Source organism: Acanthaster planci, linkage group LG14 (assembly GCF_054643075.1).
Source record: "Acanthaster planci isolate LZ-2023a linkage group LG14, COTS_SCS, whole genome shotgun sequence".
In the NCBI taxonomy this organism is placed as follows: Eukaryota; Metazoa; Echinodermata; class Asteroidea; order Valvatida; family Acanthasteridae; genus Acanthaster; species Acanthaster planci.
The window spans coordinates 445015-460074 of NC_141790.1; the positions used below are offsets into that span (position 1 = coordinate 445015).

The window sequence follows — 15060 nt, forward strand, 5'->3', positions numbered from 1 at the left end:
TTTGGTATGAAATTGCTCAACGGAAGTCAGGCTAATGTCTGTTAAACAGTTATTCAAGGAAAAAATGGGTCAGGTCACTACTTCTGTTTTGACAGTTATCAGATAAAAGGTTTGTTGGAAGTATAGGGTACTAGACTACTAGTCGATCAGTGTCACAAATGTTTGATATCCACTGGTAATTGTACACTTGAGAAGCCAAAAACATCGCCTTGAGAAAAACATTCTTTGAAAGACCGTTCATAACATACAGTAAACACCGTAGTGCTAAAATTTAAACAGTAATATTGAGGAAAAAATAGTTTGTTGTTGGACTGTACGGCTGTGCTTGTGAGTTTCATCCCTGTTTTCTTACAAGCTTTCCGATCTGACAGCAGAGGATGGTGCAGTGCTTAAGAAATTCCCTCATACTAAAACCCTCCTTTTGCTGTAACAGTCACAGACAGCCAAATATTTCCTCCACTTGATTTTCCACAGTATATGTACATAGACACATAGGGGTCATTTGGCTGATTTTTACTTTACTGACAGGACAGCTTTGCGAAGAATGCACTGTTTCATAGGAGAGGGGCAAAATTCTGTGTTACAGTGAATCGGGAGGATTCCTTGTAATGATGTTTTTGAGCGGTAAAGTTTCAGGCTTCTGGAATTTCAATCTGAGGTGTGGTTACAGTTTGTTTGGGGCCCTGATTTCCTACGTCCAGACTCATCATTTCACTCCGTTTTAATAACAAATCTTATCTTGCCCAACTGGAGTGTGGTCTACAGCCTGGTTCAAGAGGAGAGGTGTGGAGTGTGGGAGATATGGAAGGCCAGGCGAGGTCAGGGTTCACCAGAAGGTCAGGCCACGAAGGTGGGGTGGGGGACAGGGGACCGGGTTGCCTTGTGGCTGTCCACCCCTTGGGTTGAACGGAAACCTGAGACTGGAATTTGCGGTTTGTTTTTGTTGCTTGAGGTTTGGTCTGAAATGTGGTGCATTCTGAAATGCCTGGAATCTTGGAATCCTTGTTTTGTTGATCATTGAGAGGTGTAAAAATGTGCTGGATTTTGATCCATGTTTAGAATGAGGTTTCAATGAGGACGAGACCGCAGTGCACTGCAGAGGTATTTTTTGTACCAAAGTCACATTGGCTTCTTGAGTTCCAAACTGATTCAGCGTGTACTGGGTATTCATGGGAAGAGACACGAAATGTCCAGATTTGGGAAACTGGTGTTGGTGTACGTACATGTAAGTGTAATAGGAAAATGGCACCCTCTCTTGGTCTAGATCAGGACTCCTACAAATTATATCTCACTTGTGGAAAACCCTTTAACACAAGTGGATTACCAAATCGTACATAAAAAAATCAGGAATCAAATACGTGCATGTTTTGCACTTTAGAACCTTTTTGTCCTTTTCTTTACTTTCCCATTTGGATTGTACGTTCCGGCACTCGGTCACGTGTCCTTTTTGTTTTCACATGATACATGTACATGTATGTAGGTCACTTTTCTTACCCTCAAAAGTCATTTTCCGTCAAGACCAAATAAATTTAGCCACTTGCGGATGTTGAGTTGGTTTTTCTTTTTTTTTTTCCATTGGTCAGTGATTTTTAGTCGTCCTGCTGATACATGTAAATGTATCGGCCCCATTGTAGCCGGAGGAAGGAAGTTGTAAAAAGCGATGTGTGGGAACAGACATGGGAGTCTGGTGTCAGAAGTCTGGTATGGGGGAGGGGAGGGACACAGGGCCATTGCCAAACTGCAGCTGTGAAGGCACAATGCTCCCCTATTCTCGGCTGTGACTTCACCAGGCCAGAATGTTGTAATCACTTGGACTTTGTGTAGGTTTCCTGCTGGGATTCAATTTAGCCAATCTACTTAGCAGGAAAACAATTGCCCGATGGTGTCTTCTGCACAAGTAGCAATGCTATTCTTGAATTTCTTTAATATGAGAAAAGAAATATCGTTTCATGAAATATATGTGTGGTTTCTTAACAAGTTTTCTGTCACAATTTCTTATCCAAATGGGTTTTAAAGGACTGTATTAACCAAATGTTTCTTGAAAAGGCACATTTTCTGATAGTGTGTCTACCGGCACATGTAAGTCAAAGAAAACTGGACAAAGGACTACAGGTGCCAGACCTGCATAGATGTGTACAACGTAATAGCAATTCCCAGCATGTCCATTTGGTGATAAAGTTGTGTACATGTATATTAGGAATGACAAATTTATGGAGTCTGTTTTTGCACTTTTATATTTGTTTAACAAAAGCTGATGCCCCCTCCCCAGTCTTTCACATTCCACCAGGGTGTTTTTGGAAGCATTTTGCAGGTTTTGAAGCGGGTTGAGAGCCCAGCCACTTGGAGACCTCTTTAAAGTCGAGAGTGCAAAGAATACGCCTCTGGTTCCTGCACAGAGCAATTACACCGTTGATCATACCATGATCTGACCTACCAGTATCTCAATTTTTGACAAATTTGGGTTTTTAGCATATTCTTGTCGTGCGTGATGAGATCTTTATTTTCTGAAGATGTCAAACCTACAGGTGCTCTGAATAACTAATTGAATTAATTTGGGTAATTAAAAATGTTGACCTACCTTTCCAAAATTTAAAATGATTATTTCATGGACTCATGCATCGAGATACATGTAGGTCACTTTGTGAAACGTGTAGACAGCGCTGTTTTATTTCCACGAAGTGTCTTACACAGTCTAGTATCTGGACCTTATTGCGATACCTATCGATGTCATTTGAAGTTCAGTCATGTTTGGTGTCATTCACTGACTGAGCTTTGAACCATAGTTTCAACTGAGTTTCTCTGTCTGTAAATCGCTGAACATAAGTATATTCCTTGTTTTTTTATGCTGAAATTTGAATAAAATCGTGACGGGCCTCTGTGTGTACAATGACACGAAATCCTAAGCAAGGCGTACTCATAGTAAGTCACGGCAACAATACTGCGGCAGTCTCGTCGTTTGGAGTCCGTACGTGACGCCGATCTGTTTTGGCGGCAGTTTACCGCTCGACGAATGCGGCCAGTAACAAGGGGACAGATACAGCTGACACAGGGCCACACTTCTTCTTTATTCACAAAAACATGCGCCTTCACAAAGGCACTTCACCTACGTTACAACTTCACTCCCGCACAGCAGCGTAAATTACAATGAGTGTGAATTGCTGATCCTTTCAAGATTCAGAATGGACAATCATAAAAATGGACTAATTACCAGTCTTGCTCTGTGATTAGTGATCAGTATGGTGATTTATGTCTCAATTCCAACCTCACGCTCGCGTATAGGACTTCTTTCCCGCGCTTATGCACTACTATGTTCTCAGGAATACTGGTCATCTTAGGTCGGCCACCAGGCAGGAAGAGAGGGCGTCGCACCTGCTGCGCGTTTCTGTAGGGACTGCTAGGCTAAACTGGTACCCTTAAATAATCGCACAAATAGACATACGTTGAAGCCGGGAACCAACTAAGGTAAAGAATAAGGAGGCCAGTTACAATTTAATCAATCACGTTTATGGGATTCGATCGTTTGGTTTCAGGCTGCCTGGTTCTGATCAAAAATAACATTTCCCCTGGATTTTAGATGCAATGCAGTGCTGGCACTCTGCATCACTGAATCAGGAGCTGTTGACCAGCTGTTACTGAATTCATATTTGGTCTACTTCCTTCACTAATGCCATTTAAAAGTCAGTGATGTCCTTAAAAATGATTAAGAAACAACTCTGATATTTGGTCTACGGTACTTCCTTTACCCATGTCATTTAAAAGTCACTGCTGTCCTTTAAAATGATTAAGAGACAACTCTGATACTGTTAATCCTTTGCACTGTTTAATTTACCTTCATATGTACATGTATGACTTGACCTAGGTCACTGTCGAAATGTTTCGTTCCATGAAGCGACCGATCTGTATATGTTGCTGTTTGCGCTCATAAAATATGACAATGAAAATTTTAAAGTACATGTGGTTTTGGCACTGCATTTTAACCTAGTACTTAAAAGGTTTTTTCCCAACAAAATATCTCATATGTATCTTAATTTAACTTTCCAATTGGATAGTTAAGTTAATATATGAGATATCTTGTTGGGAAAAAATAAATACGAAATCTGTGTCAATAAAAGTTAGTGTTGTGGAGGAAATGAAAGATCTAAAACGGGCCCAACTTTAAATGCGTTTTTCTTGAAATGTCAAAAACTGACATGGGCCAGATCGAGGTACGGTACGACTGATGACGTGTATCAGGATTCAGGAAGGTTACGAGCAAAATTGCCAAGTGTCAGGGGATGCAGGTGCAAAAAGGGCTCAGGCATTATATTAATCACTAATCAGGTTTCTTGATTGTTAAACAAAGTGTTGATTACTTTTCATTTTTCTCCAGTCATGGAACAGAAAACAAGTACCAAATACCGGACCTAAAACCAGCTACGGAATATCAACTCAGGTGAGAATCATCAGTGTTTGGGGAAGGCCACACCAGAGAATAATCCCCCCCCCAAAAAAAGTGAAGAAACTGAAAAACGCCCCCAACAAATATTACCCAATCAACACACTTCAATATGAGATCATGTGCCTTTTACTTGTGCGAATATTGCCTACATTTTCTCCTGACTTTCCACTGAATATTCACGCAAAAAGGGAATTTAGCATGCATGTAGATCATCCGTAATTGTCAGTGTGAAATACACCCATTGTCAGAGGTTGTTCTGGATTCAAGCCCTGCCCATTTGTTCTCCTTCCCGCTGCAATGCCTGTGCAGCAGTTACAGCCCGGACTTTTGAACTTTTGGCTTGTGACGAACACTTTAACCACTTGCTGCCGGGTGGTTTGCAAAAATGCAGTGCACATAATCGGGGACTTTTCCAAGATTTTCAGTTTTCAAAACTCTTCAAAAATTCATCATTTCAATTAATGGACGTTTACACCCACACAAATTACTGTCTGGTGGCCACTTTAGTCTGACGGACAAAATCTATTGACGCCCGAGTATTTCAGCCAGGCCTGCAGCCTTGTAAAAAGAGCCCAGATTGTGCGGTGTTATATAACTTTCTTTTGTTCACGAACCTGGCACAGTGCGCTGCTGACCTCTTTTCAATAGGGGCCAGATTAATGTGAAACGGTACTGTGTGGCTCATCGCTGTGGTGGTGGAGCATTTTTGTCCCCGGTGGTAATCCGCTCACTCTAAATGCCCCAAACCGTGGTATACTGTTTCAAAACAAGGCGAGATTATCTCCACTTTTGAGATTGAAAAAATGTTGGTAATTCCCAGCAGCCTGGTCTTTTGTTCGGAGTACGGTCTTTTGTTACAAGGCCCTGTTCCCTTTGCCTATTTTGGGTTCCCCGGCTCCGTGTATAAAGCTTGAAAACGGGTCCCCAGGCAGCAAGTGGTTAAGCCAAGTAAGTGTGGTTGAAGCGTGGTGCACTCTTCTCCAGCTGAGAACTGGGGGAAAACAAGGTGTCAGTGTCTATTAATACCAAATCAACTCCCCCCTCACACATCTACTTCAGCCCATCATGAGCGTAATCTGGCCTTTCAATATCCGACGCGTCGGCCCAGTTTTCCCATAGACCTTGCCACAGATAATCTATGGCTGCGCGGACACAATTGGAAGCTCCTAATCCTCCTCTGAAAAAAAAAGACAAAAATGCCTCGCGGTGATGAAAATCCAAGTGTTTAAGAATGACAGAAGGAGTTTGTGATGCAGTGGGGGGGTGTATTAATCAGGTTTTATGCCGCATTGTCGTTACTATGGATCAGCATCAAGGATTCCCAATCGATTAAGGAGAGCACTTCACATCCAGAGCTGCTTTCTTCTCTCTGAAAGTTTTTTTTTATTTACCATTCTGTGAAGGAATTATTTCAGTGGATTTTGTTAACCACTGTCATTCGAGGTGTGGCGTGGTGACCCAGTTTTGTTCAGAGCAGAGAAATATGTGCCATTGGCTGTTTGGAATTTGGAGAATTCTTGAAGATTCCCCCCGACAAATATATGTGACCCTGTGAAACTATGCTCTGTGAATATATGCTCTGTGAAAATGAGTTGTAAGACTATTTTTTTTAAGATTTCATTTTGCTCAGTTGCAATAGAAAGAGCAAGTCCGACTTTCTGTGTTGATGTACACATGTCCCTCAGTCTGGCATCCTGGTAAAAATAGACATTATCAAATGCAGTGGGTCTTCCTGTTGCTTTCATTGTGCAAGTTACACGTACCGTACCTTTCGGCCTTCAACGCCAAAGCGGCTCCGGAGACCTTTGAGACATTTTCGTCGAGCAGGTCACAAAATACCTAGCGAGCGCAAACTTTTCAAAAACGGAATTGAGATGCGACAAGTGGTTCTCTGTGTCCCTTGCTTTGATCTCTTTTTTTTTTTATCTCGTCTCCCTCCTCCCCCCCCCGGCAGTGTGTGTGCAATATTGGACAATGTGAAGGGGGCCCTCTCCCAGCCGGCCGTCTTTGAGACCCAGGGCTGCCCGCCGGACGTCCCGCTCATCCCCCGCCTGACCGGACGCACCAAGAACTCGTTGGGCCTGCGATGGACCCCGCCCCTGGCCAACGGCTCCAAGATCCACAGCTACCTCCTCCAGTGTGACAAGGTAGATAAGCCCTTGAGATTTCAGTTCCGCTTCGGCTAGGAAGCTTGGAAATTTTTCACCAGCCAAAAACTCTGAATTCAACAAAATTAACTTCTCGACCAAAAAATGACATCTTACATGTATGTTGCGTGTGCGGTACCTGCAGCCGATTACTTTTAAAGTTGCAAGCCGGCCCTGGCAAGCCCAGTAGTTGAGTGGTTCAGACATCTGCACTAGTAAGCCCAAGGTCCTGGCTTTGACTCGCACCTGAGTAAGCTCGTGAAATTTGTACTAGCTCTTGGACAACACACAGCACACAGTGTTTATACATGAAAATGTACATTGATGAAGGACAGAAACTCCCGGTCTACAAAATGAACATCGCAGTGATGCAAAACACCAAACAAAACCAAACCAATCCAAAAAAACCCCCAAAATCGTATCTTATATAATTATATTTAAGCCCTAAATCATTTGCTCTTTTAATTAAATACCTATTTTTTGTGAGTGGGCCTTTCAGTGACTTGGGGCTGATCTCTATAAAGATACAGCTTTTAGTTGCAATAATGCAAGGAAGGAGAGCTCAGTTTTAGAGGATTGAGAAAATTGATGCCTGGGAAGTCCTCAGAAATAAAATCCCTATTTACAGCAGTCAGAACTGAAAGCCCAATTTGGAATGTGGCCCCGAGTGGGAATTGAGCCTGGGCAAATAAGCCTCTTGCAAGTTGAATTGGAATAAAATCTGGTACACTGAGTTATCTGATCGTACATAAACAAAACTATTTGCATTCCCCAGACTAAAGACACGTTTGCTGTGTACCTCATGATTCAGGGCAAGCTTTTGCATCGTGACCATCATCTCTGGAATGGACTGGTTCCTTTGTGCCCTCCTTACCCATTAAAACAGTACATTGGTGCAAGGCGTCTTTTATGTAACTAAGCAACAGCTTGCCCCGAATCATGAGGTACCGGTATGGCAACGCTGACTTTAGTATGGTGAATTCAAATTATGTTCACGTGAATATGTAACGAACTCAGTGTACCAGATTTTATTCAAATTTCTAGAAAAGGCTAATTGATACTGAAGTTGGAGAAAGAATCACCATTAATGGTTCCGATGGTCGGGTCCAAGAATTAAACTAGCAGAGACAAAGGTGTACAGATACCTGAATTGCTGTCAGGAATGAAGGATTTTTTTCTGTCTTTGACCGACCCGCATCTTTGACCCCCCCTATGCAAAGATGCACTCTGGATGCAGTAGTCCTGTCAGTCAAAAATCAGTCAAGTGACATATGATATGTCTGTGCTGTAGAGGGAGAAGCGGAAGGAATTTATGACTGTTTTTGACGGTTACAGCAAAAGGAAGGTTAACTAGAGGTGACCTTTTTCAAGGTTCCCTGTGCCCTACCCGCGTTGACTTCTTTATCAGTCTTCCTGATCATCTCGTTAACGCTGTACCTGCGTTTTGTTTTCCTCCTGTCTGCACTTGATCCTGAATGGGAGAATTTCATGGAGTTATCATGGGAGGGGGGCTGCTCCTTCATCAGAGCTGAACTTTTGGGACCGAGAAAAGAATTCCGGCCATTCCTGATGACGGGGTCTTTCCCAGTCAGCTGTGAACATACCAGGACGTTCCAGGCATACTTGATGTTGACAGAATGTCTTTTTTCCCCGCTTCTGTACTCTCAAGTCTACTGAAGATTTGCTTTTTTTCTGGAGCTCCTTTGACACCCTGAAAATGTGCCTGGGTTACGTGATTTACAGTTGAGCAAGTGTGCTCGAGCGAAAGATTCCAGCGGACGAGAAAAAATTTGGTCATCTGGGGAATGAATCTGCTACATGTCTGCCCGTTGCCGTGGCGATTGCGTCACAGTACGCTTTGTACATGTACATTCCAGAGCAGAATGATTAAAGATACATGCTCTTACCCTGAGCTGTTTACTGTACCCCATTTCTCGAATCGTTAACAAATGGTAGAAATGTGTTTGGTTCTCATGTGTAGTATCGGACTCCCCCGGTTGACTGTTTGTTTGCTTTGAATGGACAAATTCAATGGACGGAGAGAGATGAGCGGCTGTGTCAGGGGGCACACGGCACCTGACCGATGGTTTGCAAAAGATTCCCCATCGTAAGAGGGACGGCATCAACTCAAAACCTGGACCGCTCCAGTGATAGAGAACTGACAGAAGTTGCCCAGACTCAAGTCCCTGTTCCTTCAACTGCAGTTGGTTCATCCCAAAAGTCTGTGATTTTCGTTCCTGAAAAACGCTGCTCCTCTGGTGTGACCAACACCGTTGAAAAAATGGGATTTCATGCAAACAGTTGTGTTTGACATGCATAAAAGGATTGTTACTGTGATGACAAACATACAAATTACCAGTAGACCTATCTTCCTCCGCCGTTTTTTTTTTTTTATTGGCACTGTCTTGAATCCTGAAAAAAGCCACCACTGTGGAGAGTCCGACGGCGTACATGTATATTCTGTGCTTGAATTTTCAAGGGGTGTCGACCCCCACGTCAAAGTGGCAGTGGTTTTGGCTCTGCTTTCCTTGATCTTACAGAATCTTCTTGAGCCTGATGGGTTTGTGAGAGACAGATGCGGGAGGAGTAGAGTGAGCCAATCCACACCCACAATCGTCCATGCTTTTTTGAGACAATTGCCCCCCCTTTTTTCAACCTGGCTGTCTTATTACAGTTGGTCAAACTGTTTCTCTGTGTGTGCCAACCTTGCCGTGATTGTGAGGACCCGAGAACAGAGCAGGTCCGCTTAATCCATTTTGTCTTAACCACTTGACGCCAGATGACGCGTAAACACACATAATTTTCTTAACTAGTTCCGGGGGGGGGTGGTCACGTACACTCGTTTGAAAATGCTGTCTTTTCATTTCCGCGGTCGACACATTAACATGTCATGCTTGGTTGGGTCACAGCGCAATTACAAGATTGAAGAATTTGTGGGAAAAAAGAAAAACCCTGCCATCCCCCCCGCAGCTTTTTCGGGTGAGAAAATCTTGTGTTCACTGGTTAACCTTGTGTGGACTAAACCAGAGCTCCACCAGGTCTTCCACCTCTCTGAAAAACAAGTTTCGGAGGCGTTTTGGGGGTCAGGGTTATCCACAGCCAACGGAAGAGGAACAGTTTAATAAGAGGAAATCGTCAACCTAAATTAAGCTTAAAATAGTGTTTGCAGTTCGAGAAAATGAGTAATTTCACAGAGTTTCCTGAACTATAGGAGCAGAAAGGAAAGTCCACTCTACGTACATGTACCCTAAATGAGGGTGTGTTTGTGTGTGTATGCTTCGCATAAAGCATGTTGTGGCCGGTCATTAGTCCTGTGCAAACAAGCCTGTCCTTTCCTGCCTCCGACTGGAGATATGAAATGACATTGACAAGTTCTGTTTCTGCTCTCTGCTGCTCAGAGGAGTGGTTTATTTGTCTTCTGCCAATCGGAAGAACGCAGGGCAGACAAAGGGCAATTTAATAATGACTCTGACGGCAAACATATCGGAGCAACTCCCACACAGAGTAGCGCCTAATGTTTGCTGTTGTGGCGGTTGACCTTTCCTTTACACAGTCAATTTTTAACAAACGTTTGGAGGCCTTTTGTGACAGTTATGAGGGATGCACAGAATCTTTTCTTGTAGTTGCAGCTTCGCTCCACCCAAATTTATAATCCAGCCATCTTTGTTTCTCTGTTTTATTTCAACTGTTACAGACCGACCGCTGTCTTGTTTTAAATAGTAGTATCTTCATTGAACAAAAAAAACAAGCCTCCAAAAATGAGAACATGGGGACAAAAATGATTGCCAATAGAGGGTTTGCACAGCTGCCATTTTGCAGTCCAATATTTTTGTTCCACAGGGTGTGCACAAAGGAGGTTTCCTTGTGGAACAAAAAAACTACCCTGCAAGATGGCTACCATGCAAAGCGTCTATTACAGCGAGAATAAAACCTTACTTTGATTATTGGTCTGACTGATACATTCTTACGCCCTGTCCACTACTTCAGCATTTGAAGCAAGATATGGGATGGAGAGAACCCCCCCGCCTTTGTGTTGGTCATTGTTTGATCGGAATCTCAGGAATTCTTTACAGACTTTTAGGGGGGATGTGTTAGGTAACAATAGTCTAGAGTGTGTTTAGGGATTGGACAGGTAAGGGGGAGTACCCCTCCGTCCCATATCTTGCCTGGTATATACTTCAGAAGCATTATGAAACATAAAGGGACTTGACAAGGAATACGTGGATGAAAATGACGAAAATGTGTGTTCTGCATTAACAAAACTGGGTACAAAGAATATTCAGGGTCTGTCGCATCCTTTCAGAAAATGAAACTCCCAAAACGGAAAGTTCATGTTCTCTTTAACAGGAAACGGAAAGTAAATAGCTTGGTTTTCCCTGGATTTTTGTAAATGAACGATGACCTCGTTTGTGCCGCAAATTTTGTTAATATCCCTTCGCTGTACTTTTTCTTTTGGAATGGGAGGAGGGGTTGATTTTTTTTTTCCCTCCCAATATCACCAGAAGCATTTGTCACAGTGAATCAGCCGAAATCTCACGCCTGCCGGGTCTTGTTTTTTTTAATCGTGTCCTCACAGGGGAGTGGTTCGGGCAGTTTCGTGGATGTCTACGAGGGACCGGACAGGATGTTCAAGGTCACCAAGCTGCAGCCGTCCACGCTGTACAGGTTCCGTCTGCAAGCCATCAACGACTTCGGGGCCAGGTGAGATCCACACGGAAGCACTAGTGCTCTTGCCTCGTGCCCATAAAAATGTACTGGACTATGGGGCAGCGCGGACATCCGGGATTCTCGCAAAATGACAGGTACTGCGCGGCTGAAAACAGCGACCTTGGCAACGTACGCATGCACCAGCCAGTCCGAGGATCGGGTTATACAATGGTTTCTTTGATCTGTACATACGCGCGCGCTCGTTGCAGTTGTTTTCACCGGCCGCGGTGTGTTTGCTACCCGTATTTTTGTGAAACTCCCAGATGCCCACGCTGCCCCATATCCGCAGTACTGTCTTTCTTACACTCACACTTGTACACGTATTTGCTGCACTGCAGCTGCTGTGTTTTACTACTCGTAGTTACATATCCTCGAGTCCCATTTCCCTACTCATACTCACCCTCATGGAAAGGTACTCAGTTACAGCTACATGTACTTCTCATTCTTGTGTGGGAGAAAGGTAACATATCAGCTACGGGAGAGCCTAGCGAAGGATAGCAGAACCTGAGCTCGGGCCATGCCTGTGTCAGATTTCTGTGTACTCTGTTTTTGAATGACAGAGGGCAGTGTGTTGCCTAGAAACAATGTCCGGGGGGGGGATGGAGGGGGGCCGACGCGCATCCCGTGGGCATTCTTGTTGGAGTGTTCTCAATCTAGTCCTGTGCTGACCCATGGCATTTTCAACTGGGTGCTGAGGCACATGGCAGTAGCAGCGCCAAAGAGAATTCACCCAGCATTTCTTCTTATTACTAACTATGCGTAACTTGGGTGCACCACTATCTCGGGCTACCTTGGTAAATGGGTAGCTTGCGTGTCGTAAGCCCTTTGGGGAACTGGTGCGGAAGTCATTTCCTGATGTAATTCACCCGACCTGAGGGCTGGTCATGTGGCTGAGCTGATCCAACTGATTTGGTCAAGTTCGAGTCAGATTACTGATGAAGAAAATGCTGGCCCCGAAAACTCCACAAGACAGCCTGGCCCTGTGGGGAGAAATGATCTTGTGACGCAATAGCGAAACGGAGGCGCCAGTGCGTTAGCTACACTAGTTATTTCATTGCTACATGATACACCCCCACCCCAAAACATATGCAGAGTTGCTGAGAAGTTTTCCAAACACGTTTGTTCAAAAACATCTGGTATAGTGCAGATCAAGCCAAATCCTATGCAGGTTTTCTTCGTGGTTTCCCACTCTCCACAGACATTCTTTTTTCAACATCCTGCTTTTTTTCAAAACGTGAAAGCCATGACAACCTTGTTTCTGTCTTTCCTTGTGTGAGTCCAATCAGTACCAATTACTGCTCTTCCTTGTGACACAAGCTTTAGCAGAAAGCGGCAATCCCCCCCATCTCTCATAGGAAGAGAGCCATTAACGGAAACCCCAGTTGTAGGAACCGAAATTAAAGAAGCCGTTTTGTCAACATTCTAAATATGTCATGACTTTGACATTTAAGACTCAAGGGGGAAAGTTCCCATCTGGTGAAATTTGTTGGGAACGTTTTGGTTCTGTGAGATATTTACTTATTTTAAGAGAGTGCTCTCCACGCAGGAGTCATGTCCTGGGTCACATATGGTCATATCAGAGGTGGCATGTGACTGTTACCTTCGGAGCAGGGACGCTAATTGGGGGGCACTAATTCGGGCGTGGTTGCTCTGTCAGTAAGGAACCCATCAATGTGTTCCCATTGTTAGCAGGTTTCAATTCTGGTATTCAAGTCCTGGTCCAGGTATTGTCGGTTGAGTCATTTATTTGTCATTACCAAAGCGCTGAAGATGCCAGCCTGTGAGTCGGAGCCCAACGTACCATTTGTCCTTACTCAAGTCTGATTTCCAAAGCATGAGAAAGCTGTGCCGGTGAGTCAGAGTCACAAGTCTTACAGGAGATTTTCCAGTGAGCTCCAACATTTTTGACATTTTTTCCAACAGTTGGAATCGAATCAACCAGTGAATCAGCCCTTAATGGATTCGAACCTCGGACAGTTTGGGTTGAAAGCAGGACATGTTTAAGGTGTAACTCAGCCGTGCGCTTGTTAGTTCACTCTGATCCCCGTGTCTTTCTTGCAGTGACTTCAGTCCAGAGGTCAGTTACTACTCCTCAGGCAGCGCCCCTAACCAGCCCGAACCACCCACGCTAAGAGAGGCGAGTGCCCACAGCTTGCACCTGGAATGGGAAAAGAGTGCCGGGGAGATCAATGGGTATATTCTGGAGATGGATGACGAGACGAAGGTGAGTGCCAGCGGGAGAAAAAGAACAGAGAGGAATTATGACCACCCTGCCTGGTGGAAGATGACACCCTGCAGGGTGTTTTGTTAGCTCTGTGTGCACGGATACTGTTCCAGCACTGTCTCAAACATTTGTCATTATTATTGTGTTGTTTTTAGTTTCAAAGTCCGTCTGATAATGAAATCAGGGATTCCTCAAAAGTCCCCTTGGCGCGCTGTAGCTCATGAGCCTGAGGAAACCTGCTGAGAGGAGACAGAAGAAGTTATAGTTTTAGTGGTGGGAGGAAAATTGCAGGATAATGTTATAGTACAACCTGGGGACTCGAGTAGGGACCGAAAACCCCATCCACATGTAGATGGAGCTTGGAGTTGAACCCGGGCCGCAGAGGTGAAAGGCGAGGAAAGAAGCACTACGCCAACCTGACTCCCCATTTTTGGCTGCCCTCATTGGCTACCTAGTTGTTAATTGTTGCAGATCGGTCCGTTACAAGTCCTCAGAAAGTCCAGCACAAGTCCTCACAAGTCACTAACAAGTCACGCAGTCCCCAGACAGAGTCACATGCTTTCCTTTGTTGTTGACCATCCCGTGTTACTTGTGACAAGAAATGTGCTTTGTCACGTATGTGGAATGACTTATGAGGAATCTGCTACGATTTCAGATTGCTTTAAGCATATTTAACCAGAGCGTGACTTCAAACTAGTAGGGAGCAAGACTCTGGCCACCAGGCAAAACTTGTCCTGGTTAAAGTAAAACAAAACACTTGTGAAAAACTTTCTGAGAATCACACTAAATTAGACCGTCTTTATTCATGTGTAGGTCAAAACTGGTGCGACAATTCCATCAAAGTCTCTCTTTACATCAATATGGTTGAGTGTACACAGTACAATTAAAGGAATGCATTGTATAGCAGAATAGGAACAGTTGCTGTAGGTCTGTGATGGTGAACAACTATAGTACACCGTAGACTTGCTACAGGCAACTGGTTACACATAAGATTGATCCACTGACTGTGCAAAGTTGAGCTCTCTCCAGAAGATAAGAGTGGATGGTGTTTTGCCACGAGAAACCACAAAATCAGGTTTTACAGTAAAACTTGATGTTTTGAGCCCGTTAACAGGGCACAGTTTGCGTCCGAGCATTTTTTTTTTCTCTGAGATGTTGTACGGGCTCTTGTGGTGTCATTGCAGAGGTATGGCTTCCAGGTTGTGTATCGAGGAGAGGAGACGAATCATCAATGCAAAAACCTTGCCAGGAATTCAGAGTTTAAATTCAGGGTAAGTGATCAAATTTGGACCTGGGGGCTTCACGTTTCTGTGCAGAAACAAGGAAGATCAACAAAGAACTGATCCCAAGATGAGTATGTGATCACTGCATGACGTTTTTTGGCTGGTAGCCTATTTTTGCTGAACAAAATTTATCCTGTGCGAGGTAAATATCTGAGCTCAGAAGCTCTGTCGAATTGAGCTTTTAGAGTCTTGCTTTTGAGCTCAAACAGTTTCTGAGATAAACAAACAAACTGACCAACAAACACATTAAGAGGATCAAGA

The 15060-nt window shown here is 44.0% G+C and overlaps 1 protein-coding gene across 4 annotated transcripts in view; it reads left to right on the plus strand.

Moving 5' to 3' along the window:
- Nucleotides 1-15060, plus strand: part of LOC110977831 (fibronectin type-III domain-containing protein 3A-like) — a 99231-nt gene that overhangs the window by 68085 nt on the left and 16086 nt on the right. For all 4 annotated transcript variants that reach the window (XM_022232298.2, XM_087145400.1, XM_087145401.1 and 1 more), the window contains exons 6-10: nt 4370-4432; nt 6393-6585; nt 11162-11286; nt 13354-13516; nt 14701-14787. In XM_022232298.2, the coding sequence (XP_022087990.2) occupies nt 4370-4432; nt 6393-6585; nt 11162-11286; nt 13354-13516; nt 14701-14787 (631 nt within the window). The remainder of the gene's footprint in view (nt 1-4369; nt 4433-6392; nt 6586-11161; nt 11287-13353; nt 13517-14700; nt 14788-15060) is intronic.